Source organism: Rousettus aegyptiacus, unplaced genomic scaffold (assembly GCF_014176215.1).
Source record: "Rousettus aegyptiacus isolate mRouAeg1 unplaced genomic scaffold, mRouAeg1.p scaffold_m13_p_14, whole genome shotgun sequence".
Taxonomy (NCBI): domain Eukaryota; kingdom Metazoa; phylum Chordata; class Mammalia; order Chiroptera; family Pteropodidae; genus Rousettus; species Rousettus aegyptiacus.
This window is the reverse complement of record NW_023416289.1, coordinates 21,748,340-21,768,035: the sequence shown is the minus strand read 5'-3', so window position 1 is coordinate 21,768,035 and position 19,696 is coordinate 21,748,340. Positions and strand designations below refer to the sequence as shown.

Below are 19,696 nucleotides of genomic sequence, written 5' to 3'. Positions count from 1 at the left end.
ATCTGCTCATTCTCACCCATTGTACTGTCCCTACTTCAGTCAAGGGCTTACCTACTCAAGTCAAAAATCTGTGATGGGCTCCTGGCCAGATCAGCCACCCCTAGTCCATTCTCCAAACTAATGTGCACATGATACAACACACATTGCCTGCTTGGTGGTGGGGGGTGTTGCTGTTTTTAAAATACTCTCCCTATCCCAAACTGTGCTTCAGAAGGAGCCTCTACATTTTTAAAGAAGGTCCTTGACAGCCAGTTGTCATGTTGTGATTAAATGGGACTCTCTATGGTTTCTCCATGAGCCTTTGCCTCTGAGTTTGGGTTTGGGCATATGTTTCCAACACTTGGCTTTAACCTCTCCTAACTTCCCAGAATGCTCCTGGAGTTAAAGCCTGGAGCTTCTTTAAAATGACAATCACCCACACCCACTCATGTCTCTTGGGTCATTCCAACCTCCCTGTTGCTGTTCAACATCAATCTTCCTTTGATCCAGTCACTCTCTTGTTCTGGGACAGATAAGGGTCCCTTTCAAGCTCACATTATTTTTCCTTCATTTATCCTTTTAGACATACCTACCACTATATAGGTTTTACGATGGCGTAGAATGAAAGACACACATATAATTAAACCACAGTTATTAACATGAAGGCAAATGCAGTGGACACATAATGAGGGATTAGAGGCACTTAAATAATGGACTGAATTTGGGCAGTGAACTTCACTGCAGCCAAGGCAAAGAGAGATATACAAGGAAGGGCATAATTAATATAATTTACTAAAAGATAATCATGCCAGATTGCTAGGTAGGCAGTTTTCCTGCCTTTGAATAGAAGGATGACATCATCTCATAAACCAGCTCCAACAGAATATCTGCAATGATGGGAACATCCTCCTATCTCTGCACTATCCAATATGATAGCTACTAGTTGCATGTGGCTATTGACCATTTGAAATGTGGCTCGTACAACAAAGGAAATGAATTTTCAATTGGACTTAATTTAAATTTAAATAGCCACATGTGGCTGGCTAGTGGTACCATATTAGAAAGTGGAATCACAGACATTTATGTAAATAACATTGTAAAATACTACAGACAATGCCTTTAACAGAAGATTTTAAAATTACCAAGATCTCCGTGCTGCTCTCTATCAGTTTGCTAGGGCTGGTGTAACAAAACACCACAGACTGGGTGGCTTGAACAACAGAAATTTATTTGCCCACAGTTCTGGTGGCTAGAAGTTCAAGATCAAGGTGTTGGCAGGGTTGGTTTCATTCTGTGGCCTCTCTCCTGGGCTTGCACATGGCAACTGCCTACTTACGTGGTCTTTTCTCTGTGCACACATCCCCGGTGTGTCTCTGTGTGTCCTCATCTCTTCTTTTTATAAGGACACTAGTCATGTGAGTTTAAGACCTACCCCAAGGCCTCATTTTAACTTAATTACCTCTCTAAAGGGCTCATCTCCACATAGAAGCATATTCTGAGGTACTGGGGGTTAGGATTTCAACATATAAATTTAAAGGGAACACAGCTCAGCTTATAACCAAGCCCTCTGTGTACTATTAAACGGCAGGTGGGAAAAAATATTTTTAAGCAGGGGTCACAACTCTATAGTCCAGGCATGAATCTGTCTAGTGTCATACTTGGGACCAGGATGGGCTTTAGGAATTGCAAGGATCAAGCGGCTTATGTTCTTTAAGCCATGCTCTCTAACAGCTGTCTCCTCACTCAGAACGTTGACTCCACCTGCTCCGCCTGGCAGCGAAGGCCTCCAAGATTTGACTCCATAGGCCAAACCACCTTTATTTTCTCTCCTCTTCGGTCAGTAACCTCTGCTTTGTTTACCTTAGATCTCTCAACCCCACCTATTCCATATTCACTCCTACTTCTGCGATTTCATTCACACCGTCCCACCTGCTTGTAATACTTTGCTTTTTAACCTCAACATCATCTGAAGAATGTATATCCTTCCAGTTCCAACCAAGCCCCACTTCCTTCTTCAAAACATCTCTGAACATTTATTCTTCCATAACATCATTTTCTCTCATTGTCAAATCCAGTTGCACTTGAAACCAACACCCCATGATTAAACTCTAAGTTTTTCTCTAATTGTTTTATAGGTCTTAGAGTTGTCTCAGAAACTAAATCATAAACTCAAGGGTCAGGGACCATGTGATCTTTCACTTCTATAGACTTGACATCCTACAATAGGAGTAGCACACAGTAGGCACTCAGTAATATCATTGCTGCTTGGTTGACAAATGAAAGTATTTTTCATCCCTTTCCCATCTCTGAGCTGTTTAGAGAGGTTAACTTTTTCCCAACTTAATGCACAGCTGTACATTTAATATCCGGAGGTAAAACTGAGGCTGCAGCCTATCTACTCTGTTTTGTGTATTAAATTTACAATAAAGTCAAAGACAGATGGCTAAAAAGGAACCCTAATCATCTCTGGTATTATTAAATCTTTCAGTTTAAGAGCTGCGAGAACCCAAGAAAATTTTCTTTTAATCCCTATAGGCTTTCTATTCCAGAGATGAAGTTATAGCGCTGGCCTGAAAAAGCAATTTCATGAAATCATTTACCAAGGAGGAGGGGGAAAATCATTATAGTTCTCCTTCTGAGATTCGCAAGTAATAAGCATGCTCTACTCTTCAAACCCAGAAGAGCTGCGTGGGCTTGATAAACAGCCAAGTTTGGTCTAACTGGAGCTCTAAACAGATGTCTGTAAATATCGCAGAAAAGAACCCTCAGAAAGTTGGTGGGTGTCACTGATGAGTGGCTACGGATGCTTTTGTTGGCAAATAGGCAGCAGATGCCGATCTCCCCTCCATGGATGACTACCCCACTATGGGGACCTATAATTCCTTAATTTTTTCTGGTGACTGTCTTAACCAATATGGCTTCTTTAAAGGTGGTGGTTCTCAACTAAGGGCAATTTTACCCCTCCCTCCTGTCCCACCTAGGGAACAATTGAGAATATCTGAAGTTTTTTATTGCCACAGCTGGTGGTGGGAGTGCTACTAGCATCTAGTGAGTTGAGGCTAGAGATGCTGCTAAACATGTGGCAGTGCACAGGGCAGTCCTCCCGATGGCAAAGGATCATTCAGCCAAACATCAACTGTGCCAAGTCCCCTTAAGTAATCCTATGTTAGTATAGCTTGTTCATCATTCATTCATTCAAAAATAGTGTTAAACATGGGAAATACCCAAGTAGCTGTATTTCTGTACCTGAATTCATTAATTCACTAATATACTACTAGTTTATTGATTATCTACTTCATTCCAGACACTGGAGCCTAGAACAGCATGGTCAGGGGCTTTTCTCATCTATGGTTTACATTCTAGTGAAAGGAATACAAGAGTCTAAGCAAGTTGGCAACTGAATGAACAAGATAATTTTAGTAAGTAAAAATACAATGGAGGAAATCAAAAAAGTAAAGGGAGAGAGGATGATCTGGGCAGATGTGGCTATGTGGGTCGCTACTTTCAGGAGTAGTTTGGGAAGTAGAGTTAAGCTGAGGCATAATGATGTGAAGGAAGTAGCCCTAAAAATCTGGAGGAGGAATGTTCAAAATAAAGGAAGCAACAGGTTCAAAAGCCCAAGACAGGAAAGGCTTGGGTGGGTTCAAGGACCAGAGGCATGCATGCCCCTAATGGTTGGATAAAGGAGGCAAGGTGGACAGAATGAGATTGATGAGAGGGGCAGGAGTTAGGACTGGGCAGGGCTGTACAGGCCTGGAAAAGGAATTTAGACTAGTATTCCCAGTAACTTGGCATGTCACAGAGGATTTTAAGCAGGATGGACATCATCTAGGTTAGGTAATGATAAGTTCACGCAGGCAACTGGATCAAGAATGCCCTGTAGAAGGGCAAGTTAGAAGTGAGGGGCTGGTCAAGAGCTCCTTACAGGAAGCTGTCCAGCTTAGGCTACAGTGCCATGAGAGGAGATAAAAGAAAGTGGGTGAATTTTAAAACACGGTATAAAATCCTGACTTGCTCGTATATGATCCATTACTCAGTCAAGCACTGCTGCCAGCCTTAGCTTGCTCATTTCCAGTCAGTGAGGGTCTTGAGAACCTTCGCTCTGCCAGTCCTCAATCTCCTCGGTCCTTGAGTCAGTCCTGACTTAGCTCCAGAATATGTGGAGCCCCACTTTCCCCTAGCCGCCTGACACGCATCAGCTGTGCCTGGTCAGACCCCCTCTGATGAAAGCCGAGCTTAGTTCAGTGCTCCCTTCCTGTTCCTTAATTGGACTTTCACAGCTAAAGTCTGGGACCCTGTCTACCAATTTCTGCTTCTTCCCTTGAGGATAATACCCTTAGGAATATAATGTGGCACCTGCTGACCCTGACCTTTTAGCAGTTTCCCATGGAACTTAAAGTAAAACTCACATTTCTATCTGTCCCCTGCTAATGTATTCAGCCTTTCCTTGTACCAGTCCCTCTATGGCTTACAACTGTCCAGGGAAACTGGCCACATATTCATTCTTTGAGTCCACCAAGATCTTTCTTTCCTTATCCCTTTGCTTTTGAGGGTCTCTCTCCCTTGCATGCTCTTCTTCCAGTTGTGTTTTTGTTTGTTTGTTTGTTTGTGTTTGTTTTTGTTTTTTTGCCTCTTTCATATCCCAGCTCAACTGACACCTAACCTTCCTTCTCTCAAGTCACTCTACAGCATGCATTCTCAGTGGGAGTGATCCTACCCACAAAGGGGTAAAAACTGATTCTTAGAGGTGAGAAAATCTTACTCTTTTGATGTATAAAACACAGATGTATATAGAGGACATAAATAGATAGATGATAGGTAGACAAATATAAATAGATGGTATACCTATGGTATTAAATTTTCATGGGAGGTTATTTGGAGGAAAAAGGTCTAAAATGTCTCTTTATATGGGGGTATAATGAAAAAGAGGTTGAAAAACACAGCTCAATGGAAATTTTCTCCCCCTCGACTTACTTGCCAACACATACCCTAATTTAACTCCTTCCATGAACTTATTACAATTGGTGAATACCCTGCTTATTTTTGTTCACTTCAGTATTTTCTGCCCCTCCCTACCTCTCTGAATATAAATTCCATGAAACCCAGGGAACTTGGCCATCTGTTTACCACTATCCTCAGCATCTGCACAGTGCTAGGCACACAGTAGTGAATGAACACATATTTGGTGATTCAGTTACCATTGTGACCAACGACTGATTTCAAGTACTAAAATAAGAAACTACTGGGCCAATGGATCCCTCTTGGATTTCAGCCTTTGCTTAAACCTCTTCTGGGCACCAAGTTTAAGTATAAGCCCTCTTCCCCCACCCCCCCATGGTCAAGTTAATCGCTTGTCCCTGGTTTTGACTATTGTCAGTTTTCTCTCCTCCCTGACCACTGAGAACCCATTAGCCATGTAGTCTAGCTGTACTCTATTGCACTGAGACACTGCAGTGAATACCATACAAATGGCTGACTCATTAAATGAAAAACATTTTCTAAAAATATAATGATAGGCTAACCATCTTGGAAATTACACAGCAGAAGGAATGATTATCTGATTTGATTTAGCAATAAATTGAATCACAGCGAGTATCTGCAATAGAAAAAAGACAGGAAGAAAGCAAACCAAAATGTTAACAATGTTATCTATCTCTAGAATATAGACTTGCAATTTATTTTCTCCTTATGCTTTTGGTTGATGTAGGAGTTTCCTACAATAAGCGTTTATTTCTTTTATCATAAGAAACAAAGTTTTGGTAGTTGGGTTTTTTAAGACCATTCGTGATACTGCAGTATCAGAGAGGTAGGTATAGTCTATAGATCCAGGACCTATCCTATTTGGTTAAACAATGAATCCCATAAAGCTTTTTAGAAGAGATTTCTGTGCTTAGGAAAACCATAGGTTTTTTGCCAACCTAGTCCATTAGGCAAATAGCATCAGCTTTCTAGCCGGGAGGACCGCCCACTGTCTGGACCACAGATCATTGTGTGTGTTAAGTTTTTCGAAGGTGTCCATGACTCCAAAAAGTACAGAAAAGTATTCGTACTATAAGGTACTCATTCATGCAAAATGCAAAAACAAACAAGCAACAACAAAAAAATGACACATTCCCACATATTTAAAAACATTCCTCAGGGGTTTCACGGCTCCCTGAAGCCAAGGTTATTAAAAACGTCCTGACTTAGGAAGACTTCTTAGTGAAATGCCCCTGAAACTTAGGCCGCATCTCTTCATTTTCGCTTCACAGATAGCTATCAAGACTGGTTTCCCAAACGTCCCAAACTTCCCTTGCCTGAAGGATTTTCTAGACCTTGCCTCCTCCTCCTAGCACATCCTGCCTGGACCAAAACAACCATTTCATGCTTCAGTGTCTTCAAAGGTGACATTCAGGATTCTTAATATTTTCATGACCAAGGAATGGTTTCAAATAGTAGAACTTTTGACAGATCAATTAATGAAAACACTCAGTCCAATTGTAGATCCAGCAATGCATCAATAATTACAATGCCCATCGTGACAGCTAACAACACAGTGCAGGGGCCCCAAGCATCTGGGCTTAGCACACAAACCATTTCAACTCTGAGCCATTGTTTGCCCCGACCTTGATCTCTTACATACCCACAAGGTGACAATATAAATGATGCTGCAACAATATACACGCTCTCTTAAAACCAAGGTGAATCATATACATCCATTAAAATTTGGTGGCCTATTTGGTAAGGGTTCATGGTATAAATGGTATGGCGAGGCTGTTAGGCAACTTAACGTATTTCTTACATCCAAAGAGCACTGTATGGGACAATGACTTTTAGAACCCTCATTGAAAACAAAGAAACCTGGAGAAAAATCGTTTAATCAAAGATTATATCTGGCTGCCCAAACCTGACTGCACTAAAAAGAAGAGATGATTTGCTGGGGGAAATCACCATTCTTACCTCCTCCAGGGCCCAAAGGGAGTCCACAACGGGCTTGATCTTCTTCTGGTTGTAGAGCTCAAGGAGCTTGTCCACCACTCCTCGAATGAGCCCTGCACGGCCCTGTTTGAAGAGCAGATTTAAAAGGGAAAATCCCGCGATGACTTTGTTCTCTTCATACAGCTTGATGGGGTTCACCTTCTCAACCTGCCACCACTAGAAGGAGAAAAGGTGCCAAGGTTACAAGGACTCAGTGCCAGGCCATGTTCTCAGCATCGTGGGAGAGAGAATGGGGCTGCAATGGGCCAGATTCTAGCTGGCCAAGAGATAGCCCTGGTGGTGTGATTTTTTAAGCATCCATTTGGCTAGGCACTGCTGCAAGTCCATGGGGAAGCAAACGAAGCATGCTCGTGAGAAGGGCTCAGGATCAAGGTGGGAGAGAACACCCCTTACAGAACAACCACTGGGCCACACGGAACTGGGACACTGAGGCATAAGGTGAGGATCATAAGCTCTAGAGTTGAATCCTGGCTCTACGACTTGCTCCCTACTATTCTCCATGCTTCCTTATACTCAGCTGCAGTGACAGGATATCATCTTGGACATTTTCCTGGGAGAATTTAGTGTAAAGCACTTGGCTTAGTGAACAGTGGTGGTGGTGGTGATAGGGCTGGCGAAGGGAACTGGGTGGCAGAGAATTTTACAAAGTGTGGTAAGGTCACAGTGGAGGTGATGACTCTAACTGTAGAAGTAGCTTTCCTAGTGGGGAATAATGACAAGGCTGGAGAGGTGGGTAGAAATGCATCAGATAAAGAGTAAGGAAGTGTCACAGAGGAGGAAGGAACAGCATGACGGAGTGATGAAGCCATAGTGTTGGGATTTAGTCAGTTTTATGTCCCCAGGGGACATTTGGTAATGTTTGGGGATATTTTTATTGTAGGGGAGGGATCTACTGGCCTCTAATGTGTAGAAGCCAGGGATGCTGCTAAACATCCTACAGTGCACAGAACAACTCCTTGCTACAAAGAACTATGCAGCCCAAAATGTCAAGATGACTAAAGTTAAAAAAACCCTGAACTAAAGTCTTCCATGGGAGACACACAACTGGCAACTATGGCTGCCTCTTTTCCAGTCTGCTGTTTCCTCACATCAGACATAAAAATAAGTAAATAATCCATCAGTAAACTACAGACATGGTTATCCAACTGCTTTATTTTGATTTAATTGTATTTCCTTTAGTGCTAGGTAGAATTTAGAAATCCAAACTTCCAGTTTCTGGAGGGTTCTGAGAGGTTAAATGGTTAATATCAGTTTAATAGAGAAGGCAAAAAGGAATATGGTGGCCACTTATGAATACTGAGAATATTTGTGTTATTGCTCTGTTTATTTACATCCATCCTGCCTCTTTCCAGGACGAAAGAGATTCAAAGAGTAAAGATCTTGAATTTTTAATTTTTTTTAAAGTGGGAAAATCGTATTGTTAGGAAAATACGTATGAGAAAGACAGGCCAAACACCAGGATAAGGTTCATGCACAAAATTCTGTACCAATGTACATTTCCCAAGGGCCTGGGCGTCACTGCCAGGAGAGGCAAGTATTTGGCCCCAGGCTACTTGCCCCAAAAGCAAAGGTACAGAAATGATTGATAATTTGATTGAAACTGTATCTGTAGTCCCTCAACAAATATTTGTGAAATGAAGGCTTGCTGAATCTACAACTGCTGCACAGTTCTGGTTAAGTGAGTCCTAGTTTCTAATGCCTCGTTTTGAATCCCAGTTCTGCCACTTACTAGCTGTGTGACTTAGGCAAGTCACTTAACCTCTCTGGACGCAGTTTCCCAACTGGGCCTCGTGGGGTCATTGTGAGGAATAAATGTGTTAATACATACAAAGTGTTTAGCTCAGTGTCTGATATGTACTAGGTGCTCTGTAAATATAAACTCTTTTCACTATCATATTAAGTTGGAAGGGAGGGTTTTGATTTAGTGAATAGCACTTGAGTGACTAGAGCCAGGCTGTTCTCTACTGTTAACTTCACCTATTATAATCAGTGTCATGCTCTAAAAGCAAGCTGCATGTTTGACAAAGAGTGTGCACAAGCTCCGTGGGAGTTTTCACGTGGAACATAATTAAGGTAGCTGAGTGAGCAATGCCTGTATGATTCCAAAGATGCCTTTAAATTCTAAGCCTTTCATGAATGTACAGAAAAAAATTTCCTTTCTAGAAACTTCCAGAACCAAGCGATCATTCCACTTCTTGGCATGTCTTATCTTCAGTTTACTACTAACTGACCAACCAGTATCAGACCAGGTCTCTGAAAGGGAGCAGTCTTCATTTTTGACTTCCAATTGTAAAGCATTCTGGTAATCCTCACCCCTGTTTTGAGTGAGAGAATCTCAACCTCCACTCTGGCCGTGTTTCTGTGAGCGGCTTCACCAAACCTGGGTACCCTGCAATTATTTCATTAACACTGTGTGTTGTGATCGTGCATTTAAGAAAGAAAGAGAAAATACTTTTTGTAATTGTATGTAATTTGTGACCAATTTGGTTACCCACAGCAGGCTGTCGGCATCACATTAATTACAGCCACGGCAACAAAGCAGCTGTCAGCAACACAAAGACCATCTTCAGGGGACATGCTCCAGACAGCATCCTTCATTAGACTCCATTCTTGCTCCCTATTTATTCTGTAGTTGAGATGATCCTTGACCTGAACCTTAAAGTTCAAATGCAAACAGAGATCCTTTAATTCTAATCTCATGGAGCAGGAAGTACTAATCATTCCAGATTCAGAGAATGTTTGGAAATGAAGCCTTTGTCAGCCAGTGTTGACACTTAGGAGGCATGTGGAGTCACACTTAGAATGAATTCTAAACCTCTTACCACAGCTTGTCCTGAACACCCTATTCAAAATGCCTTTACCCCATCCTCCCCTTTTGTATTTCAGCACCCTATTTTTATTTCCTTCAGAATTGTAATGACTTTATGATCACATTATTAATATGTTTTACATGTTTCAGTTGTCTCCCTCATTAGAGTGTAAAAGTCACAAGGGCCTAAGATGCACCGTCTCTTTCACTGTGATACCTGGTGTCTGACACAGAGCCACAAAAAGTAGATTCAGAAGATGCTTGCAAAGCGAGTGAGGGGAGAGAGGGTAAAATCGAAGTTCAAGGCCAAATTAGTTTAATTCTAGCAAGTGTAGCACTGGGTGGGAATGGGTGGATCCAAGTAGATTCATGATGGGGTGAATGCCCAGGGTTGTGGCTTTTCCTTTGCAGACAAAGTAACCACTGTGTTCAGAGCATGATTATCTAAGATAGCGGTTCACAAATTTTCCCAAGTCTAAAAATCAGGCCAAGAGTTTGCTAAAATTATAAGGTTCCATTGGTATCTCCAACTCAAAAGGATAAGAAAACACAGAAATCTCAAGTAGCTGCAGAAACCTGGTGAGTAAGTGGCCATACTAAAAGGCAGGCCTCTTGATGGAGCAAATAAAATGCACTAATGCTAAGTTTCTGTTCGACCAATGATTAAAAGCACTTATGCAATCTCTGCTGAAATCAAAATAAGGCTTTATGGAGTTTCACTCACACTCCCACCTCTCTGCCTCATTTAGACAAAAGCAGCCCAAGTCACGGTCCTGCCCATGCATAGTGAGCAAAGTGGGAATACAGGCTTCCCTGAAGGTAAATGATGAAGACAAAAAACAAACAAGGTTTAGGTTATTAGGTCAATGTCCTTAAGATGGAAGAGCTCACGACATGCAAATCACCACACCACCATAGTACATTAGATGTGCATGGATACTTACTGATTTTGCAAAGCTAAAGAAGCTCTTGGTCTCTCCAGTCACCATGTTGGATGAACCTGAAAATGAAAGATTCCCAAATCAAGCAACTGCTAATGAAAATCAACATCTCGTATTATGCATGGAAGAATGGCAGTTGTTTGGTCTAGAACTGTCAAGAGTTTGAGTGAGCCTGAGAAAATGAGGATAATGGAGGGGGTGCATGGTGTCAGGTTGACTTAATTTTAACTAAATATCACTGAGTCAAAGAGGAAGCAACATTTCTCAAGGAGACCATTTCATTACTTTGGAAAATTGGGCATGTGGCAAAAATGTGTTATAATCCAACATCCTAATAAAATGAAATATCTTGGTTCTGTCCTTCGTGACTGAGGAATGAGCTCCAATGTGAGCCTGCTTTATGGTTTGAATTTGATTCCTGAGCAGGTTAGGGTCTTGGGGCTCTAACCTGGGCCGGACATGTAAGTGGTAGGGAGAGGTTGTCCTGAGCTAGAGTTTAGATGGACGGAAAAATGGAGTCCAGAGGCGCAGATGAGGGTGCAACAGGTTCAGAAGCCACGGAAACAGTGTGAGCAGTGCATTGGCTCTAAAGAGGTCTGGGCAGAAAAGTGCAAAGCACTTGAGACAAACGGTGTGAGAAAGTGAGCCTTCTTAATTGGAATATGTGCTATTTAGAAGGAAAATGGGAGATGAAGTTGGGAAAGTTTCCCTAAGGTTCTCTTACAGAAAGAAAACACTCCTTTGTGATGTTCCCAGAGGCAGTGAACAAGAGTTCTTAACAGTTCAGACGCCACAGAGTGGCCTTTTCAAGATGTTTCCTTCCCTGTCCCCCCTCCAAAATTGGGAGAACTGTTATTTAATGAAAAAAAAAGTGTGTTTTAAACGTAATTATTTGACTTGGGTAAACTAGTCAGCAGTTAGTTAATTAGTTAATCACTGCTTCTGATTTTGTCGTAACTACCACCAAGCATCATGGCACTTGGCTTCTACTACTTAGTAATCAAGTAATCAGTGTAATAAATTAGACACATGTGATATGATCAAGATGTATTCCATCAAAATGAAATGGAACTGGGGTAAAATTAGAATCAGCAAATAAGTAAGGATGAATAAACTGTCCATCGGCATCTGACTCACATCGTCACATCCAATATACTCACATTGCACGTCGCTGTTCAGAGCTTCTCTTATCAATAGTAATAATTTTAAAAAATTATGTGTCTGCCTCTAAAGACTTCCAAATATGCTGAAATAGAATTTCAAATATACTGAAATGGACTATCAAAAATCCTGAAATCCTCCAGCAATGGAAAGCCCATTCCCTCTCTTGCTTTCATAATGACCTAACGATGACAAAAAGATGCTTGAATATTTACACCGCTCAAATCTCTCTTTGATAAGTTTCTCAGCTAATCGCAGGGAAATGAGTATTTTTTTTGTAGTTATACAGAGCTAAAGTTCAATTTTCTATTGTACCTATGGAGCACAAAGGTGCCAAAAATCTCAAATGTTTGATAACTCCAGGATTATTCTGCTTTAGAGTGTGGCTTCAGATATGCTTTTTTTACTTTCTAGAGACTAATAGTTAAATTAGTTTATATACCTATGAAAGAAAAAGAGGGAAAGGAGGCTCTGGGTCTCACTCTGCTGGAGAAAGCCTGCTCCCAGATGTCTTTCATAAACCTCGCCAAACTCAAGATGCAGAAGCAGACCTGTGCTCCATCCACCCAGGGCTTCTGTTTTGATCGGGATAGACAGGAGTAGTTTAGAGGAAGGAGAGTCTGAACTTTGTGATTTCACCTCCAAAACTGAAGATCCTCCCTTGAAACGCCAATATCTTAGCCACTGCTTTCTATCCTACTGTCGATATTTCATTCCTTTATTTTTTTTTTAAGTTCCTTTGAAACCATTAGTATTTTCCATCTGTGCCACTTTCCAAGGGCCGAATCTCCTCTAAGTGGCTACATTGGCTTGGCTTTATCCCTTTTGGAATGAAAAGTATTCATGAAAATATCAGGACAGTAGGCATATATGTTACTTTTATCGAAAACAACTAATGGCAATATCAATATTATAAACATTAAGAAATTAAACACCCTGATCTCATTACTCTAACACAGCAACACACTTCATTTGTCAGAGCCTCTGTCTGTCAGCGGGTGAGGCGCTTCTTGTCAGTACCAGGTCCCCTGCTACTATTTATCACTCACCATATAAAATGTAGGTTCCCAGTGGTTTGAGAAGGCTGAGGCCTTTTCCAGTGTTGTCCCCACAGAGGCAATCCAAAACAATGTCCACTCCTTCAGCAGAGATTCTAAATGATGAGGAGACAAAAGGCAATACTATAACCTGTCAGGGACCAAACTGTCGATCTCCTTCCCTTCCTGTGTGTCATACAGCTAACTCCCAGAATCAGGAAGAGTGAATACTCTCAGAGGAGCAACAAATAGGGCTGAAGCCCGGGAGGTGGGCTTTTACTCCTGGGTTCAACTATGAGAATTTCACAAAGTTGGAGGCAGCTAAGAACCTGCCTGGTGGCTGATATTGAGCACCAGCCTGGACTAGGAGAACAAGCATGGACATTACAGACAGTCTGGGTTTGCATCTAGCTGCCTCGCTCAGCATCTCTGAGCCTTACTGTTCTCCTTTGTAAAGTGGAAATAGCATTTTTTTTTTCAAGATAATCGATTGAGGTGACAAACGAGGTGTTCGGCCCATTGCCAGCCACACAAGTCACCCCATAAGTCAGTCAGTCAGCAATTCATATTTGTGGAGCTTGAGTTATGTGCCAAGCTCTGTGCAAGGTGCTGGAGACAGAATGGTGAACCAAACCAACATGTTTCTGTCTTCGTAGGGCTTCCAGTCTTGTAGGGATTGGCTTTCTTCCCTCGCCACCTCCTTCCCCGGTAAAGCTATAAAAAGGCATGTTAATTTAACTTGCAAACTTCTATTCACCTAATCTCCAGGTCCAATCTAAAACACAGTCTTAGAGTGAAAAGGATTAAATAGAGAGGCTATTCCTACAGCAATGGACGGTTCCAGACTAGAGAGGCAGTACTCCGTTAGGAAGAAGCTCCCTTCTTCTATTCATTTATTTATATATTCGTTGACTCACTCACTCACTCACTCACTCACTCACTCACTCACGCATTTAAAAACATCTACCAGGCTTCTACTGTAGAAGATATGTGGAGGAGGGAACTGTAGAACAGGAAGGCTCCGAAGATTGTAGAGATGATATTCATGCCCACAGAGCTCCCAACTGTGGCTGGGCCCTGCTCTGCTCAGAGAAGCATTTTCTTGAATTTGTGAGTTAGCAGGATCATTTTCTCTTAACACATAGCTCAGTTTTCCTATCCCCAACCTCATCCCCCAAAAAGTTCAGGCTCTGCCGTGCTTGTCAACAGCTGTGTCCATAGTGTCATTAAACAGGTAATTTCACATGTATCTCTTGGGTTCAGACACTAAGTCAACAGCCCCATGCCAGCTGAGTCTTCACATGAGTATCCATGTCAAAACTCTCAAGTCAAGTCCAACATCCAGCCCATTTCAAAGGCTCATCCAACATTATCAGCTTAGCTTCTACCTCATAGAGCCCTTAACTGCACAGGTATGTCTTTTCAAGTCCCACCTCTAAGTTCAGAACTAGGGAATTAGGCCAACGGATCTCAAACCTAAGGACATCAGTATCTCTTGGAAGGCTCATTAAAACACAGATTACAACTTGCTCTCCCTATCTCCCCCTGACTTCTGATTCAGTCAGTAGGGGATGGGGCCCAGGATTAGCATTTCTAACAAGTTCCCAGGAGATGCTGATGGTGCTGATTCCATCTCCATACTTTGAGAACCACTGGTCCAAGCCAGTTACTCAGGAGTCAAGCCAGCATTTGTTTTTTTATTAGTAATTAATTTATTCATTAATTATTAGCATCAGCACTAGGCACTGGGGGATAGAGTTGTGAGCCCAAATAGATTTGGTTTCTCCTCTTTTGGAGCTTACATTAGGCAGGCATTAACCAATAATTGCACAAATAAAAATTAAATTGAAAGTGAATGGAGTCTAGTGCCACAAAGATATTATGAGACCATTGAATTCAAGGATTTGCCCAGTTGGGAATGCCAGAGAAGGCATCCCCGAAAAAGTGATGAGTGGGGGGTGAAAGAGTTAGCTGGGTGAAGAATGGAGGGAATAGTGCTCCAGGAAGAGGGAATAGCATGTGCTAAAGCCCCTGGGTGGGGGGAGCCAGGTGAGCAGGAAGGCTGGGGAACTGCCAGTTGCGAGGGCTGGAGGAGAAAAGATGAGAGGGAGCTCTCTGCAGGATGAGGCTGGAGAGGCAGGAGGGAATTAACACATACAGACCCTGTTGGTGGGCTCTAAGCTGGTGCCTCACCCCTGGTGATCAGGTCTCCGCCTTACATCGTGGGCTGATAACTATGCTCCTATCTTCCTCACTTCTACCAGGTCCATTTTCTGCCAAGTTTGCTCATTCCTCTGGAAGCTGGACCCTGCTCTGCTTCTATAAGACCTCCTGGGCCATCAAGTCCTCCCTGTGAACTCTATTTCCCCAAAATCTCTCTCCTTGCCTGCAGAATGCCCACCGGTGCTCAGGAGCAGCATCTCAAATGTCAGGCAGTGCACACCTTCCAGGGCACTCCTGATGGGCCTGCCCAGCCCAGAATCCTCATGTCTTGCCTGATGCTCCTCATATCCATATTCTACTTGTGGGTCCACATTTTCTCCCACCACCTGCCAATCACATCTCCTTGTATTAGCTGCCCCAACTGGGCCTGTTGCTGTATCCTCTGCAGAAATGCAAGGCAGGCCCACTGCAAGGAGTGACCTTTAAGCTCCTGCTCACTTCCCCATCCTCAATTCCCACTAATTGTTCAAGGCCTCCTGACTTTCTGGCTATTCCTAAAACCCCTACTGCAGGGCTTTTCCACATGCTGTAACTTCTGCTTGAACAGTCTTTCCCCAGCTCTACTTAGAGCTGGCTCCTTCTTACACTTCAGGTCTCATCCACGTGTGACCCTCCCAGAGACGCTGTAACTAACTACCCCACCTGAAATAGCAGCTTCCCCTCCAAATTATCTCCTTTTTAGCTCCCTTTATGATTTAGTGTCTATACTAGAGCTATTTCTTAGTATCTGTCATGGACTGTAATTCTTCTTCTTATTTGTTTACTTAGTCACTGACTGTCTCTTCCACTAAATATATAAACCTCATGACACAGGGACCATGTTAGTGCTGCTAATTGTTGCATCCTCAGCCCTTCTCAACCTGCTGGACATAACAGTGATTCTCAAGAAATGCTGACCAATTGTATGAACAAATGACTAAGTGGATAAGTAAATGAATAAATGAAACAAATGAAGAAAACATTAGACTGGTATTCCATATCTCTCTACGTGTGCTTCCTTCAAAGGATCATTTTCTAATTCTACTCCATCCCAGGCACTTCATAATTAATCTTCATGACCAGTCTATGAGGCGGGCATTTTAACTCCACGTTTTTGATGAAGAAATGAAGGCTCGAAGATGCAGTGCCTTGCCCAAGCTTATGTAACTAGCACAGCTAGAATTTAAATGTTGGTCTCATTTAACAGCAACACTGAGGCCTTTTTACCACTCTGAATTTAAGATTTAATAAATGTTCAGTATAATTATGGAAGTACTGCTTTAGCAAGCAACTCAGTGAAGCAGTCAATTTAATTTACTCTTTGAAGAATTCAGGCTTAAATTTTATCTTGTAAAATAGAGTTAGACCATGTTTCTTCCATACAGGTAGGCAATGAGATTTCTATTTTCAAGCTGCTTTTTAAATCCTAGATGATAGGAGATGCCCAAGGTCCGGGTGTGTACAATTGCCCTAAATTTCCAGAAACTGGACATTCACTGAATGCTTACTAGATGCAAGCTCAAGTTTATCCCTGCCATCCAGGAGCTCCTGGGCTACTAGGAGACAGATTATAAACAAATGAACCAAACACAGAGTCACTAAAGCTCCAACAGAGCTACTCAGGGGGCTGGGAGAGCTGATCCTCTGCCGAGTGCTGACGGATGACCAGAAACTGGCCAGGTATTGAAGGGAAGGCATTCTGCAGGAAGAAGTATGGCAGCCTGACCCAAGGCAATCACGAAGGAGGCTTTGGCACACCAACCATTGCAATGAGAGACCCTGGCCACTGTCTCCTTCCAGAAGGATCCCCAAACTGGCTGCCACGACTGACAACTGGGGGTAGCAGACAGGAGTGGGGGTGGCACAGAGGGAGCATAGCACTGGGGTTAGGAATGTGAATTTCTTCTCAGGGTTAAGCATTTAGTTCCACCACTTACTTGTTTTATGACCTCAAGTGAGTTACTTAACCCCCCTGTGCCTCAGTTTCCCCATCCCTAGAGGGGGATGATAGTGATAACACCTGCCCCTGGTGTTCTTTGGGAAGCTTGTATGCATTGATGCATGCGGAGCAGAGGACCTGACTCACGATAAGCTCTGGGTCCATGGTAGCTTTTATTATCATTTTTTCAGAATGGTTCATCTTAAAGAGAATTCTTTTGATTTGGGAAAATCGCATGAAAGGAAGATTGAGCAAAATCTCTGCAACCCAACCGCTAACCTAAGCAACCTTCAAGGTGGGTGGAGCCACCAGCCCAGAAACCATTAGAGCAGAAGCTTCATGCCCTTAACTCTGCTAGCAGAGCATGTCTTACATTCAAGAGTACCTACTATGTGCCAGAAACAGTGCTGAGCACTTCTTAAGTCTCATTTCATGACAACTCATGCCTTCCCTGTGACTCGGGACCATCATTATCCCATTTGACGGATGAGGAAACTGAGGCCCAATGAGGCCAGGCGACTTACCCCAGGGCCCACTGCAGGCAAATGGAGAACAATGGTTTGATCCATCGCATCTGGAAACCCAGAGGCAGAGTGGAGTTTTGCAGGGTGAGCTTTGGCCAGCCCCAGGGTGACTACCACTCCCACTTCTAGGCCTTGCAGGCTCCCAGTGGGGCCTCAGCAAAGTGAGGGGCTGCTCCCTGGGCTTCACACTGGAAGGAGCCACTGCCGGTCTTCTGCATATTCAGGCCGCCTGCTCTTCCCCACACCAATCTAGGCATTTCTATATCTGAATCAGGTAAGACAGGGTTTGCACATGCACAGGGTCAAATAAGCCACAAGTTTACCACGCCCTGCTGTCATTGCATCTTTTTTGCAGGTCAGTGGAATGGTGGAGGTGAGATGGATTCTGAGGAAGAGAAGCTGGGTAGAGGCAGATGTCATTCCTTGGGCCCTATGGGTGAGGACGCTTTGCTATGTCAGTCAAACATTTAAGCAGATGTTGCTCCTTCTGAGGTGAGCAATGTTCCTTCAGGTGACGACTTCAAAATTGAAGAGCACTATCCCTCATTCAGTCATTACAAGCAAATCAATGAATGGAACTGGACTCAGTGGGGTCTATTTAGAATGCTGCTGGCCCTGCAGGTAGCCTAGGGATGGGTCCTCCCTCGGCCATACACTGAAAAGCAGCCTAGCAGCTCTTCTTAAGTGGAATCATCATGAGAAGCACAAGCAGAGCCAGGTAGCTTCTCAGAAGCACAGGGCCATCCTCACTTCTTAAGTCCCCAATTTCTGGGGGTGTCTGCCTTGCCCATACGTGTATAATCAAAATTACATAAATGTGGAGAGGGTGAGGGTAGAGGGCCAAATGCTATGATTGCTATGTATACTTTCTCCTGTCATAAATCTCTGCAGATTTGAAACAAACACCAATAGCCCCAGCTCAGGGAGTCTCAGGGCCAGATTCAGCAGCAAGATAATTTTGGAATTGCTGATCGGAGACTTACCTATCTGTCCTTTCTTGGTCCCTAATTCCTTACTAACCCATTTATTGTGAATGTCGCCTCTCTGCTTCCCACCCACATAGATCAGTGAAGAATTTCTCTTGTGTGGTGGCAGGTCCCACTGAGCCATTACTGGGAGTTTAAACCCTTCCACTTTGCTAAGAAATTAAATCCCCCTGATGGTAACTTTCATTTCCTTTTGGATCCTTGGCTCTCCACTCAGTTCTCCTCTTTCTAAATTCCCTTTTCTCAGGTGACTGTGCCATAGCTTTAACCATCAAGCTTGTGACAGAGGGATAAGGCTATTTTACGTGCCCAGCACCGTGCCTAGCACACAGTGTGCTTCTTAGTAAATATTTACTATTAATGACTCCCACGTGTACTGAGCAGCAGCACTACCTCTAGGAGTCCTTTCTTCATCACGTTCTCTTTGTTCTTTCCAGCTAATTAGACTCATTAATTTCTACTGAGTCTCGGTTTCTTTATCTGTGAGTGAGGAATTTTCACCTTGCAGGATTGTTTGAGGTACACATAAAATGGTGTAACTGAAATGCTCAACAGAGTCAGAGGAGACCAACAAATCCTGGTGCTATTATCCATCTTGCTCCGGGCTCATTCGCTTTGCCTGGGACTCCCCACTTCTCCTTCTACCGCCCGAAGTCAGTTCTGTCTTTCGAGCACTCCTTTAGGGGCTGTCCCTTCTCGTGCTCTCTCTGGTTTTCCTCTCCTCTTTATTTTTGTGGCCCTTACAGTCAGATGCTCACAATTTAAGGCTTCTACCTCTTCTACTTGTTTTCAAGTAGTCATCTCTCTCCTCCCAAAGGAGAAAGTGATGTAAAGATAGGTCTGTATGATAAATAATTTCCCCCTATTCTCTTTACAATGCCTGGCTCAAGGCTGAGAATGTGTTAAAAACCAGCTTACCGATTGACTGGTTTATAAAAGAGTTTTCATCTCAAGGAATTTTTTCTAGTTTATCACACACCAAATAGTGTAACAAATAATATCCATGGTCAAAAAAATAAACAGAAATCACTCTACATTCCACTCCTATTGCATGCTAACAGTCGGATTTTTTTCCAGTTCCGTTCATTTTATGTCCTTATGAGCCGACAATTTATACAAAGCTGTGATCACAGTGTAGAT

The 19,696-nt window shown here is 42.9% G+C and overlaps 1 protein-coding gene across 1 annotated transcript in view; it reads right to left on the bottom strand.

Annotated features, from left to right (window-relative positions):
* Window positions 1-19,696, bottom strand: part of VAT1L (vesicle amine transport 1 like) — a 136,291-nt gene that overhangs the window by 53,753 nt on the left and 62,842 nt on the right. Inside the window, exons 5-7 of the mRNA XM_016136928.2 lie at window positions 12,918-13,021; window positions 10,711-10,766; window positions 6,919-7,113 (exon numbers count right to left, since the gene is read on the bottom strand). Of these exons, the coding sequence (XP_015992414.1) occupies window positions 6,919-7,113; window positions 10,711-10,766; window positions 12,918-13,021 (355 nt within the window). The remainder of the gene's footprint in view (window positions 1-6,918; window positions 7,114-10,710; window positions 10,767-12,917; window positions 13,022-19,696) is intronic.